The sequence below is a fragment of the Passer domesticus genome, chromosome 5 (assembly GCF_036417665.1).
Source record: "Passer domesticus isolate bPasDom1 chromosome 5, bPasDom1.hap1, whole genome shotgun sequence".
NCBI lineage: Eukaryota > Metazoa > Chordata > Aves > Passeriformes > Passeridae > Passer > Passer domesticus.
In genome coordinates this window covers 29744837-29757495 of record NC_087478.1, presented here as the reverse complement: position 1 = coordinate 29757495, position 12659 = coordinate 29744837, and the positions used below count along the sequence as shown (strand labels likewise).

At 36.7% G+C, this 12659-nt stretch overlaps 1 protein-coding gene across 4 annotated transcripts in view; it reads left to right on the top strand.

The window, feature by feature from the left end:
- LRIG3 (leucine rich repeats and immunoglobulin like domains 3) overlaps window positions 1-12659 on the top strand; it is a 41578-nt gene that overhangs the window by 9264 nt on the left and 19655 nt on the right. For 3 of the 4 annotated variants that reach the window (XM_064422521.1, XM_064422522.1, XM_064422523.1), the window contains exons 4-5: window positions 11239-11373; window positions 11995-12138. In XM_064422521.1, the coding sequence (XP_064278591.1) occupies window positions 11239-11373; window positions 11995-12138 (279 nt within the window). Of the gene's footprint in view, window positions 1-11238; window positions 11374-11979; window positions 12139-12659 lie in introns of all 4 variants that reach the window. The other variant, XM_064422520.1, reaches the window with a different exon arrangement.

Here is a 12659-nt window from a genome sequence, read left to right as displayed (position 1 = left end):
CGTGTATATATATATATATATTTACCACCTTGCTAAGGTCCTTTTTACTACAAGGCTAGAAATGTTAGCATAATAAAGTGGTTTATATAGTCTTGATTTATTTCTGAATTCTTAGCATTTCTCCTTCTTATGGAAACTCAACAGTTGTTGTTTAGAGGAAGCTAAAATCATTCTTTTGCAGCTGTGCAAAAATTTTGGTATTCCTTTGAGAGAATAAATAATTATCAGTCACTGTTGAATTGTTTGTTTCATATCCTTATGTGCATGGCTTGGGACATTTACTCAGGCAGTCAAACATGGAAAAATCTTTGTTAGATCTGTGCTAGATCTGTATATGCTAACACTTGAAAGAAAAATAAGTATTTTCTAAAAGTTTTTGTCACACTACTAATGCAGTTAAAGTTGCTCTGGTTGGGTGTTAGCTGGTTTTCATTCTAATTCTGTGTGTGGATAAGGAGATTACTGAACGTAACTGTGCTACAGCTGAGATTTAATACCTATTCTACAACTACAGCAGAGATTCCTGGAATTTAATATGGCAGAAATAATTACTTTATTGTTAACTACTACAGTAGTTAAGATAATTGTTTGTTCTATATCAAAACAGATGAACATAGAACATAAAATTAGAATTGTATTGTATTGTCCAAAAATAAATCATCTTGTCTCCTTTGCACAGCTTTTCTTTAAACCTAGAGTAGAATAATAGAATTGTTTAAGTTGAAAAAGACCTTTAAGATTATCAGGTCCAGCCATTAATTCAGCACTGTCAAGGCCACCACTAAACCATGTCTGTTAAAGCCACATATGCACATCTTGTAAATACCTCCAGAGATGGTGGCTTAATCCCTTTCCCTTTGCAGCCCGTTACAATGCTTCACAGCCTTTACCATGATGAAATTTTTCCTAATACCAGTCTAATCATTCCATGACACAACTTGAGGCCATTTTCTTTTGTCCTATTGTTACTTCAGAGAAGAGACTTGGCTGAGATCCTGATGGGTTAAATCATGACAGAATTCCATTAACTCCCACCTCCTTCCAGGTAGTTTAGAGAGCAGTAAGGTCTTCCCTGAGCCTCCTGTTCTTACTGGTTGGATATTATTTATGTAAAGATATTAAACTTAATTTCATAGAAAATAGTGTAAATAAAGAGAAATAAACATACAGCTGTTTGGCATAAAAACATATAGGTATTGTGGTAGCATGAATGGACAGATACTCAATCTAATGCTAGGGTTTCTTTTAGAAACCCTAGCATTTGGTTTTTCTGTGGTGGGTGTTACTTGAAGGGATTGAATTGAACTGATTTAATATATCTTAAGTCATGTGAAGAGAACACATATGGAACAATTAAAGTTTTAGAGTCACTCTTCAGAGAAACATGTGATGACTTTCTCCAGGATTTTAAACTTTTATAAGAAAGGGGGTTGTGAAGCCCTTCCAAAGCAAACCACTGTTTCCATGTTGAGTCTTTGTTCTGGCTTTCAAGTGATAGCAGAAAAGAGAGTGATAGTTTTGTAGATTTGATTACACTTCTTATGAGATACATATATGTTGGTTCATTACGGACAGTTGAAAAGCCAGCTGTTTTTTTTTTTCCAAGGAATCTTCAAGGAATGCTGTATTTTCTTGCCAGTATCTTCATTGTTGAAGAAGCTCTATTACACGTTTTTTTCTTTGATTTGTGAAGAATACTCACTGAGTTGGGGAGCCTTGGCATTTTACATGTTCTGCAAGAATTTTTTTGCCCTGCAGAGGAAATTACACTGCTGATATGTCTCCATAATAGTGCAGGTATCTCCACACAGCCATGTATGTCTGAATTCTTTGAAGGATATAAACAAGCATGAGTGGATTATCATGTTAGTCCAGTTTCCATTTTTGGAGCTACCTCATTTCTAGATATCCAGTTGATATTTTATCTAAATGAGTTATTTACATACTAATGAATTATTCAGGATAAACGTACCAAAACAGGAGATGATCCCAGTCTCATGGTCCCGGTCTGTCTGTAACATGAAACAGCAATGCTAATATTTTGTTTTTAGCAATGCCAGTTGAGGGTTGAGCATCTTGGGAATGAAAAGTATCAGGCAGGCACCACCTCACCACCACCCTGGGAGATGTGTCAGTGTGAAGGAGGGAGTATACAAGGATATTCAGGCACACTCTCGTTAAATGGCTGGAGATATATCTGTGATTTTATTCATGTGATGAGTATATATCTTGTTAGAGCTTGTGAGCAGAGCTTGTGAGCCTCCTGGGAATCTGGATACTACTGTAAGCTACATGGGTGGTAGTTTGGGGTATATCTGGTCAGGAGGTGTAGGTCAAGTCTCTGAAAATTAAATTGCAGGGTGTTCTTTTTGCACAGCCACCAAGCCCTTTTATATAATCTTCCATAAGAGAAAGCATGAAGAGAGCAGTATATGAAGGACGAGGGAAGTTTGGGTATTTGCTAGAGATTGTTGGCATAATAGCTCTAGCCAGGAGGTCAGGTCCCCCACGTGCTGTCAACATAAGCTTTTGAGGAGAGTATTGGATTTAACTACTGCTTACAGGTATATAAATGTGCAGGTATATAATGTGCAGACAGCACACATGCGAATGTAAGTATATTTATCTATCCCTGGAAGGAAAATATGTTAGAAGTTTTCTAGTTTGCATTCCTGAAGTAAATGTAAAAACAGTTAAATTAATGGAGAATTGCTTTAAATTCTTATAGTAGAGAATTATTCTTTTCATGGAGAAAAAACAGTTTACTTTTTACTATTCCAAGATAGATAGATTGCTTTTGTATCAGGTACAAAAATGGGCACTAATGCCCATTCCAGGAGAACAAGTGAAAGTTCTGAGTATTGTTTCCATTCTAATGACATTGCTTATCCAAGATGTACCAATTCTGTCCTATTTATCCTAAAAATCTGCCTGAACCAGCAATCTTGACACATGAGAAGAAAACTAATACTGCCTTTCAGGTCTATTGCAGTTGTAGTTTTGGACCTAGGGGTAAAATCCAGAAACAGATTGAAAGCAAATAGTGTAAGTACAATAGCCTTGTCTAGAAGTCCTGTTTGGTGTTTTAACTACCAACTGCTTTTTACATAGGGATTTTACTTTAAAATTTTTCTGAAAATGTTAACTACTTCTAATGTTACTAGTACTTTGTAAGGAAGAGACTGATTTGCAAATTCAACAATGTTATGTAAGATTTTGTTTTAGGATATACAGTTTAAGTAAGAAACCCATGCAACTTTTACTCGCAGAATTAAAAAAAATATATAGTTATAGACACAGTCCAACATCATCAGTACACTGTATCCTTGAGTACTGTGAAAAATGGGAGATGGCAGTGACTGTGAAGAGACAAAACAGCTTTGACTATTGGAGTATCCTGTCTCTCCAACTAGAATTTATTGTTCTTATCAAAACATACATGCAAAACTAGTTCTAAAGCCCCCATGTTTCTCATTGCCCACATCCAGGATATGTTCTGTAGTAATGCACTTGTAGTCAGTAGGTACTAGAAGAGCTGTTCATGCACAAGTCTTTAGTGCATATAGTGAAATTCTAACATTAGACCAGTTTTCAAGAATGGCGTGTTAAATAGACTTGTAATTTTACATTTTGTTGGAGATATTTTATTTAAAGGCGCTAGAGCATATGGCGTAGGTGATGCAAGTTGTTACGTTGTAAGGACTGATCATATTAGTCTAGAACACAAATACTTGATTGTAGTAAAGCCAGAGAGGAAAATGAAAAAGTCGTGGTGTGGAACTTAAAGGGTGCATGAATGATTCACAGGTCAGGAATGTTTTTCAAGTCTTACATTAATGTGTGTTTTATATTAGGTTCCTGCTTCACTTTTTTTTTTTTCTTAGAATGTGAAATCTTCTGCTTATTAGAGACATAACGAAAATGTGACATGGTAGAGGTTTTTTCTCTGCTGTGCTGGGGGAATCCTCCAACTCTGTCTGTACAGGAAGCCTTTAAGGCAGGGGCCATTCACTTTTGAGTTCGGAGATACTTAAAAGTGCTGCCAAAATTGAGGCAGTTTTTTGAAATGTGGCCACGTGTTTGTTAGACGATGAACAGAATCCACAAGCCACTTCTCTGAAGGTTTTCTACAGCCTTTAGCTTGTAATGTCTTTCTGTCAATATGTGCTGAATTTAAATTTACTGACTTTGAGGATTTATCTTGTATCCTGGATGTTTAAAATTGTAAATGAACAAAAAGTACTTAAAGAAAAGGTCAGGAGATAAATACAGGACAAAAGAACTGTAAAGTAGCCAGTCCTCGGTGACTGCGTAGGTCACAAGTTTTCATAGTAAGAAAAACTATTTCAGCTTTAAATTTAGCTTTCTGATCAGCCATTACAAAATCAGCCTGATTACTTATCTTACTTTATGCACAAACATAGTTACTGAAGAAAAGTGACAATCCCTTCTACTATTGAGAAGGGATTTTTTTTTTTTTTTTTAGTATTGTGCGTCCCTTTCTGTTTAAAATGTGGAAAAGTGTATTTATGTATGTTATTTGATAATAGGCATCCTGGATCAGACTTCAGATAGTCATATTGAGAAACAAAATTCAGTTGAAGCAAACACTCAAAGTAAATAATGCATTTGTCCCAGCTGACAGTTTGGAAATAAGAGTGATAGTTTGCACTTTGTGGCAGTTACTTAAAGCTCTGTGAAAGGCCTGCAGTAAAGACAGAAGGATAGGTATGAGAAGTTTGCCTGTGTCATCTCACAGTGGTCTGGGAGTGAAAGCTGTGTGTAAAATCCAGAGAACACTGTCTCGGTATGCAGTTAGAAAGCTGCAGTCACAAGAAAGATGTTTAGATGAAACTCCTGAAAATGAAAGCTTACATTCACTAGGAGTGAATGCCTTTCCCTTCTATGCTTGCCAGAGAAAGTGGTATTGTTTGTTTATAAAGCTAGCATACTAAACTGGAGTCTGGATCCCAGTACGAAGAAAACATTGGTCAAATATTTTACATCCTTGTCATCTCTTCAGCTACCACTTTATTATGGGAAGGATTAAGATTTGGACGCTGCCTGGAAGAGTATGTTTTGAAGAAGGATTGAAAGAAGGGATAGAGGAATGCCAGACTGGGCTTCAGGCATAAGGCTACTTGGAGAATGTCCCAAAACTGAGAGTGGTGGTAAACCATGTGTGACTTGGTCTGAAGTTGTTAGCAAAAAACTTGAACAAGGAAGTTACTGGAATTAGCTCTTGCAGTCTTTGACATTTGGTGTGGAGACTTAAGAGGAAGTAAATGAAAGAATTTGTAAAGAAACCTGACTTAGTCAGACTTACAGACATGGAAACTCAATTTTTATGACAGCAGTTTGGGCTGAATGATGGGAAAGAGAAGTACATAGAAACCCAGAGTTTGTTGTAGCAAAAATTGTGTGAGTGAGAGCCTAGATTAATGCTTTTGCAATGAGAATGGAAAAGAATGCAAATTTAATGAGCTATTTGCAGTGGATAAATCTGTCATGATTTTCTGATCAGAGTGGTAAAGGAAAAGGTGAATTAAAAATAATCGTAATGGACAACAAAAATAGAGAGCACTGTTCTGATATGAGAGAATGGAAGAGTGGTAGGAATTTTACAGAGGAGTGGGGCATATGATATAGAAAATGAGAGAAGTGAAAATGAAAATGAGAGGTCAGGCATAAGTGTTTGGATTATATTTTAGAGAATTGGTGGTGGTGATTGCAATAGAGCATTAAAATCACTTGTGCCTTGAGTGAAAGAGAAGTGGATGGGGGAACATTGCTCACCTTGAATGATTGAAGTTAGGGGTGCATCTAGAGGGGTGTGCAGTCTAAACTGCCTATACTTTGGTCTGCACCCTCTAAAAGGGGGGGTTACTCTGTAACGATAAAGAATAGGTGTTTTTATTTAGGAGCTCTATACATTAGATTAGAAAGATGATTTATAATAAGGGAACTATGCTAATTTTATCTAAGTCATACTTCAAATTTTCCAAGATTTTAGCATTAACTGTCACACAGCTCACCAAGTCTGCAATGGGCTATTCCTGTTGTCAGCTTTTGCCAAAATAGTTATGCTTGCATTGCTTTTGTTTGCAGTTGTTAAAATAAAGGGATGAACTTATACATTCACTTGCCTATCACATGCTAAGTAACTTGTGATTATTTTGGAAAAGCCAGAAAACTGAATTGGAAACAGACAGCAGGGTATTAAGAAGAGAGTTTGGAAGGAAAACTTAATTAGTTGCATATTGGTACTATGACTGGAATCAGAAGAGAATTGTTATGGAAGTATCATGTTTTTGAAAGTTTGGATTTGTCTCTTTCTTTTTGATCTGATCACAGAGTTGTTTCAGTCTGCATCTTTCCCCTTTCACAGTTTATGTTTGATTTGGGAATCAATAAACCTTTGGTTTCAAGTTTTGGACAGGGTATCAGTATCCTACAGAGTTCTGAGTTTTCATTTTCTGTTATGCCTGTGTAATATAAAAAACACGAAATATAAAACCAGAGTCTTTCTGACATATGGCTTGAAAGAGGAATGAGAGGCATGGATCATGGAATGAAGGAGACCTTCAAAAGAAGGAACAACTGCTTGCTGCAAGGAAGGCAAGAAGCTCATATGTGAGAGAGACATCAGACTTGTAAACCTACCAGTAGAACTGGAAGTGAGACGGAATCTGGGCTCTATTTCTGCTTACTTTGTCTTGGAGAAAAAAGAGTTTCACTTGCAATACTTCTATGACTAACACTTGCAAATATTAAAAAAACCAAAACCAGACTTTCTTAATTCAGCCCAGTTGGGTGTCTTAATGGTGAGAAGAGCATGTAGTCCCATTCATATCAGAGGCTGCTTTTTTGTAAGGGTAGTATTCTGCTTAAAACTAAAATTTCAGTATTTTAAGTAATGTGATTGTTCATTACAATGTTGCCCAGTACTCAAATGAGTAGAAATTGAAGAAAAAGAGAACATTTTTGCTCTTCTTGAAGTAGTAGTCACTGAGGCTCTTCTCAGAGATAAGAGTTCCTTAAAATTGTCCCGTTTTATCATAAAAACCACAAGGTATGTATCTTCCAGCATTTCCAGTCCTTTGCATTTAACATAATTTGTTTTTTCTTTTTGCTTAAGTTTTCTTCCACAGAGTGTGTTTACATCATTGCTCCCAAAGGAGTTTGGGAGAGGAGGAGGGGGACTGTAAGAAAGAATATGCCAGCTATATGAATATGATGTCAGCTAGTGAATGATGGGAAGAACAGGTGAAAAACCAAAAAACATTTAAAAGGAGGCTGTGAGTTGTAGTGTCACGCAGTGGAGACCACCCAGAAGGTGCTCAGATATGGGCAGTCATGTTAGTTTTGTAAGGACTCTGATACGGCTGCCTCCAAAAGCTCTAGTCTGGTCAGACTACGCATCCGTGAATTTCCGTGTCTCAGCCTCATCACTGGTCAGAAAGATGCATCCAGTCCTAGCAGAAGGCTTTTTTTTCCCCCCTCTTTACTCTTGTTTTCCAGCAGGAGATTCCACTATGGTTTAATTTCCTTTTTGTGATTCAGATTATTCTGCTTCTCAGGGCTTAGTTGAGGGTGAGGAGGTACTGTGTTAGTCCAGTTATACAGATATGTTAAGACAGTTACTTTATATCTAACAGTTATGCAGAGCAGGCTGCATGGACTCTTCTCCAAAGCTGTCTTTCTATACAATTTGTTTTTTACTAGGTTGCTCCACCTCCAGCCTCCTACACATACCTCCTTGTCTGGATAGTAGGGTGAGATCCAAAGTTTTTTAAAGTGCTGCAGATCATGATACAGCTGGAAGAAAAAGTTATACTGGAAGTGTAGGAGTGGTTTTTTTGTGCTGAGATTTCAAAGAGAAACTAAAGACAGGACTTCAGGTCCTAATCTGTTTCTGCCTTGGATTTTCCATGTTACAATGTGCATGATGAGTTACAACACATCAGGACCATGCAGCTTATGTGGATATTTTTCTAAGGTAGAAAACATTTCATACTGATAATCTTTATCAAGAGACAGTATGACTGTCTCATAGCTCTAAAAACTGGGGGGATAGTGGGGGGGGAAGTTTAACATTTAGGAGCTTTTATATCTGAAAGGTGTTAAGTAGATGCTCAACAAAATGGATACAGAAGTTTCTGACCTGCTTTTTATTTCCCCAGAGTGAGGAAAGTACAAGTGATTATGTCAGATACATGGCAGCTGGTTATATAGAACAAATCTTAAGATCAGGATTAAGAGGGCTGTTACACGATTTCTGGCCTATTGGTACGTTTCAAGTCCTGAATGTTGAGAAGGAAAGCTAAGGTTTCTCTTACCCATAGAGAAAAACTGGTATTCTCTCTTAAGCTGGTATTTGCACAGGCTTATGTAGAAGTAATTAAAGCAGGCTGTATGCACTCATGGTTGTTGGTTTGTGAGGTTTTTTGCTGTAAGTCAGGGTGTAGGCATTCAGATTGCAAAAAGCACGTTTAAATTCATGTAGATCTTTTTGGTGGGTTTATCTGCATTCCTTGGTGCTCCTGCTGCTATTGATGCAACTGAAGAAGTTGTAAGGAAGCTGTAGCATGTTGCTGGTCCTTCCACATAAAGAAATTGTTACCAAATTGCTGCAGGTTCGTTTCTGGGCAAACTTGATGTGCTGGTTTTCTTGTTGCAGGGAATCTCTGTTTCTCTCATCTCGCCTTGAAGGCCTGTGAAATTAAACCAGTGAAGTGTATGCAGCTCCTTTTGTCTGAACACAGCAATAGTACCATCACACAGGAGATTTTTCTTTGGGTTTTCTTATCCCCACCCTCCTCTTAGTGAAAAAACTTTTACGGCATTGTGTCCACGTTTGTGCTCTTTGCTTCTGTCCTGATATTAGATAGGCTTGTGTTTTCAAATGTGTCCTTGACTAATTTTGATGATGATTTGGTAGTTTGGAGGTGGGTGATACACTATTCTTTTGAATTTGCTGAAGCGATGATTATGAAGAAAAATCAAATCAGAGTTAAACTTTCTCATTGTAACTGAAGTTGGGTCTTAAACTAGAACTATTTGGATATCTTCAGTGCTGAATAATCTTTCAGATGTGAATTACTGTATTTACATTCTTTTGAAGAGAAACTGGACTAGGGTGTTGGAGCAATAGGGAGTGAACTGTTCAGCTATTTTGCAACTGAGTAACTTCTACAAATATTAAGCAGGAAGGTGCAGTGAGGGAGGGCTGATTTGATTCTGATTGTGAGATGGACTAGGACTATGATGTGTAGTGCAGTTGCAGTGAGCAAAAGGAGTTGCTCGTCTCTCCTCAATATGGCCTTACCATCTCAAAAAAAGAAAAATTTTCCTGCAGCAAACAAGTTGCAGGTTTTTTGGGGTTTTTTTGTTTTTTTTTTGTTGTAACTTGGTCTGTGTCCGGTAATGGTGTAAGTGCTACTCTGAAGATTGTGTAAGGGTTTTATTCGGTTCCATTAGGTCCAACTAAAGTTTGTAATACAGGGGCTATTATCCTGCCAGTTGTGAGGAATTTCTGTTTTATGGAGCAATGCTGACACAAAGACAGTACTGTGCAAGCCGTCTTATAACTGAACACTTTCACACTGCAATTTAGGAGGTGGCCAGTTCAGGAAATTGCTGGCTTCTGCTGGAGCACACTTTTACTGCAAGGAAAATTTTATTCGTCACTCAAGTAATTGGCAGTTTTAATACCTTGTTAGTAATTACCTTGTAAACAAACTAATGCATAAAGGCAAGGCTCTATGACCTGTTATGTTCTCTAACTCACATTCTTATTTGGCTGATGGAACTGTCACACGCTGGTGGTATTTGTTGTTGTTTTTTATTAAAGTAATTTGTTTCCATTTATTATAAATACTTTCAGCTAAGAGTTAAATAATGCAGTGTACGTATACCAGACGGCCTAAGGAATGAAACATGATACAAGCTGAGCATTGGAGGGGCTGCAGGATCATTTACCCATTCCCATATGTGGTCAGAAAGCCCATTAATCTCACTTCTGGTTCAGTTTGTGAGTTAGGACTTCTTTGTCTTGAGCAGTAGTTCCCCCACACCCCTTGAATACATGAGAGTTGTCCATGCTACCCTTGTGGCTTACTGTTTGATCCAGAACAGGTATTTACTGTAAACACCTTCCAGAATTAATATTCTTGTTGATAGTTTTACTAAAATTGCTTTTGCCTGCAATCTCTAGGATCTGGGAAAAGCTCCTAAATCTTTGTCATTATCAAGCAAGGTATAGAATGTACCACAGCTAGAATGACTTGAACTTACACAGTTACAAGAATTATTCCAGGTTACATTTGTTTAATTGGTTGTGATCTGCTTTCCCGTGTGTAGTGGTAGCCCTGAACAGTAATGCTGCTGATGTGTGGTGTATGAATCTGTACATTATGCATCTCAGATGGAAAAACTGGTAGGTTGCTTGGTATGAACATGAAATAGGATCACTGGAAAAAGTTCATGTGTGAAAGTGAAAGAGAACAGACTACAGTACCCACATCTTCAGATTGTTGCATATTTTTTGTTGTGGAATTGGGTGTGATGCTGAGCTGAAGTTTGACCAGACGTGAAGTCCAAAACTCCTGTAATGACCTCTAATATGCAGAATTTTTGTTCTTTGCTAACTCATTAGAAAAATCTGTAGATTGGAATACTAGGTGTAATTCCACAATTACAGAATGTTTTTCAGGGGGCTGCATTGTTATCCATCCTTTATAATCTAGCTCTTTGTTTTTTTCTGGAAATTCAGTTGGTCTTCCATGCCAAGGAAGATTCCAAAAAATCCCAAGCACTGTGTTTAGCTACTATGAGATTAGTTTGCTGAAAACAGCTCTAACCTTGTTTCATTACAATACTGTGGTATACTGTTCCATGCAAGTGCCAGATATTTCTGCTGTTCAGAAATAGGTGATTATAGAGTTTTGCATCTCTTTTTAAAAGCCATGAATTGCTGTAATTTGATAATACTGCATTTTCTGTCAGAGTTTCCTGGAATTATATTTTAAGAAATATTAATGAAAAGCTATTTAGACTATTCCTTCCAATTTATGATTTTGGATTAATATTATGCATAGAGACATACTTTACTGCTTTTCTGTAATTCAAAATTATTTTTGAGTAGGGGAATTAAGAGCTAATATTTGCCAGAGTTGTGTAGTTAAGATGTGTTTACTCTGGAAATGACAGTCTTTGCCTATTGCCCTTAAACTTCAGGACCAGTAACAAGATTGCCAACATTTTGTCTGAACATCTGAAGCCGTTTCAGAGTCTAGAAACTTTGGACTTGAGCAACAACAACATATCGGAGCTAAAAATTTCATCATTTCCATCATTACAACTCAAGTATCTGTAAGTAAAATTCTTATCTTTCAGGTTACGTTCAAAAATCTTGTTGGATAATTTAGATTGGCAGCTGTTTATTGAGTTCTAAATCTTCTTTTAATTGGAATTACATTAATATTCCTACCTGTCCAGTTTAACATAAGCTACTAACTTGAATATATGAGTTGTTACAATGAGGTGTTTTAATTCATTAAAAAAAAGCCAAGGCCATTATGTTGAGATGAAGCAAATAGATGTGTCTCTTGAGAGAAATAATTATGTGATAAAATGAATTTAAGTTCCCTATGGATAGGCTAGTTTGTCTTTATATGGAGTTTGATAGACTTCTTATGAATACACTTTAATTCTTATTCAGGAATATTGGAATGCCAGATATACTGACTGATAAAAAAGTAGCAAGATTGCCACTTATTATCTTCTTCCATTATCACACTCTGGCAGAGTAGAGTAAAATAGTGCTGGTGAAATACTATTTGACTATAGAAAAAGCTGTCAAGAGCTTTAATTAATAAGAAAAAATTCCATTTATAAATGACCAAGCACCACAAGAGCTTTGTGTTTCACTACTTGGTGTTAAGAATTTATTAAATAACTGTAAATTTAACCTTCTAGACATTGTTTCAACAGGTATATTAACAGTAACCGAATAACCTCTATGGAGCCTGGTACCTTTGACAATTTGTCTACCACACTTCAAGTATTGAAACTGAACAGGAACAAAATTTCAGCAATTCCTCAAAAGATGTTTAAACTGTCCCATCTGCAGCACCTGTAAGTGTAACCTACAATTGACTAATTGTTTTCAGGTTTTCCAAAGCACTGGCAGTGCTTGAACTTTAGCCTTTAATTTAACCAGAGGCAGAGTGAGACAGACAGAGGAAACATATTACTGCAACCCTTACTAACTGCAGCTCTGTACTGAACAAAACCAGTCTTATATGTTGGTGAGATGTGAACAGCCTTTGTGTTTAAAATTGTGTTTGCCTATTAAAAGTTAAAAAAAAAAAAGACTGGAAAAAGGTAGAAGCAATATTTCTGTAAAAAAGCATCAGGAAAATAGAAAGTAAACTTACATAGTTCACTGCAGCAGTCATTTACTTTTTGCTTTCACAGCAGAATGAAGGAAATTCATTTGCTTTCAGATGGCATGACAATAAGCAATATGCTTGAACAAATAGACCTTCAGCTTTACTGATACAGTGCTGTCGATAAATGTTTTACCAAATAAACAGTAAAGTTATATGAAAGAGACTGTGGGGTTTGTTTTAATTGGAAAACTTAAAAAGTGCAGA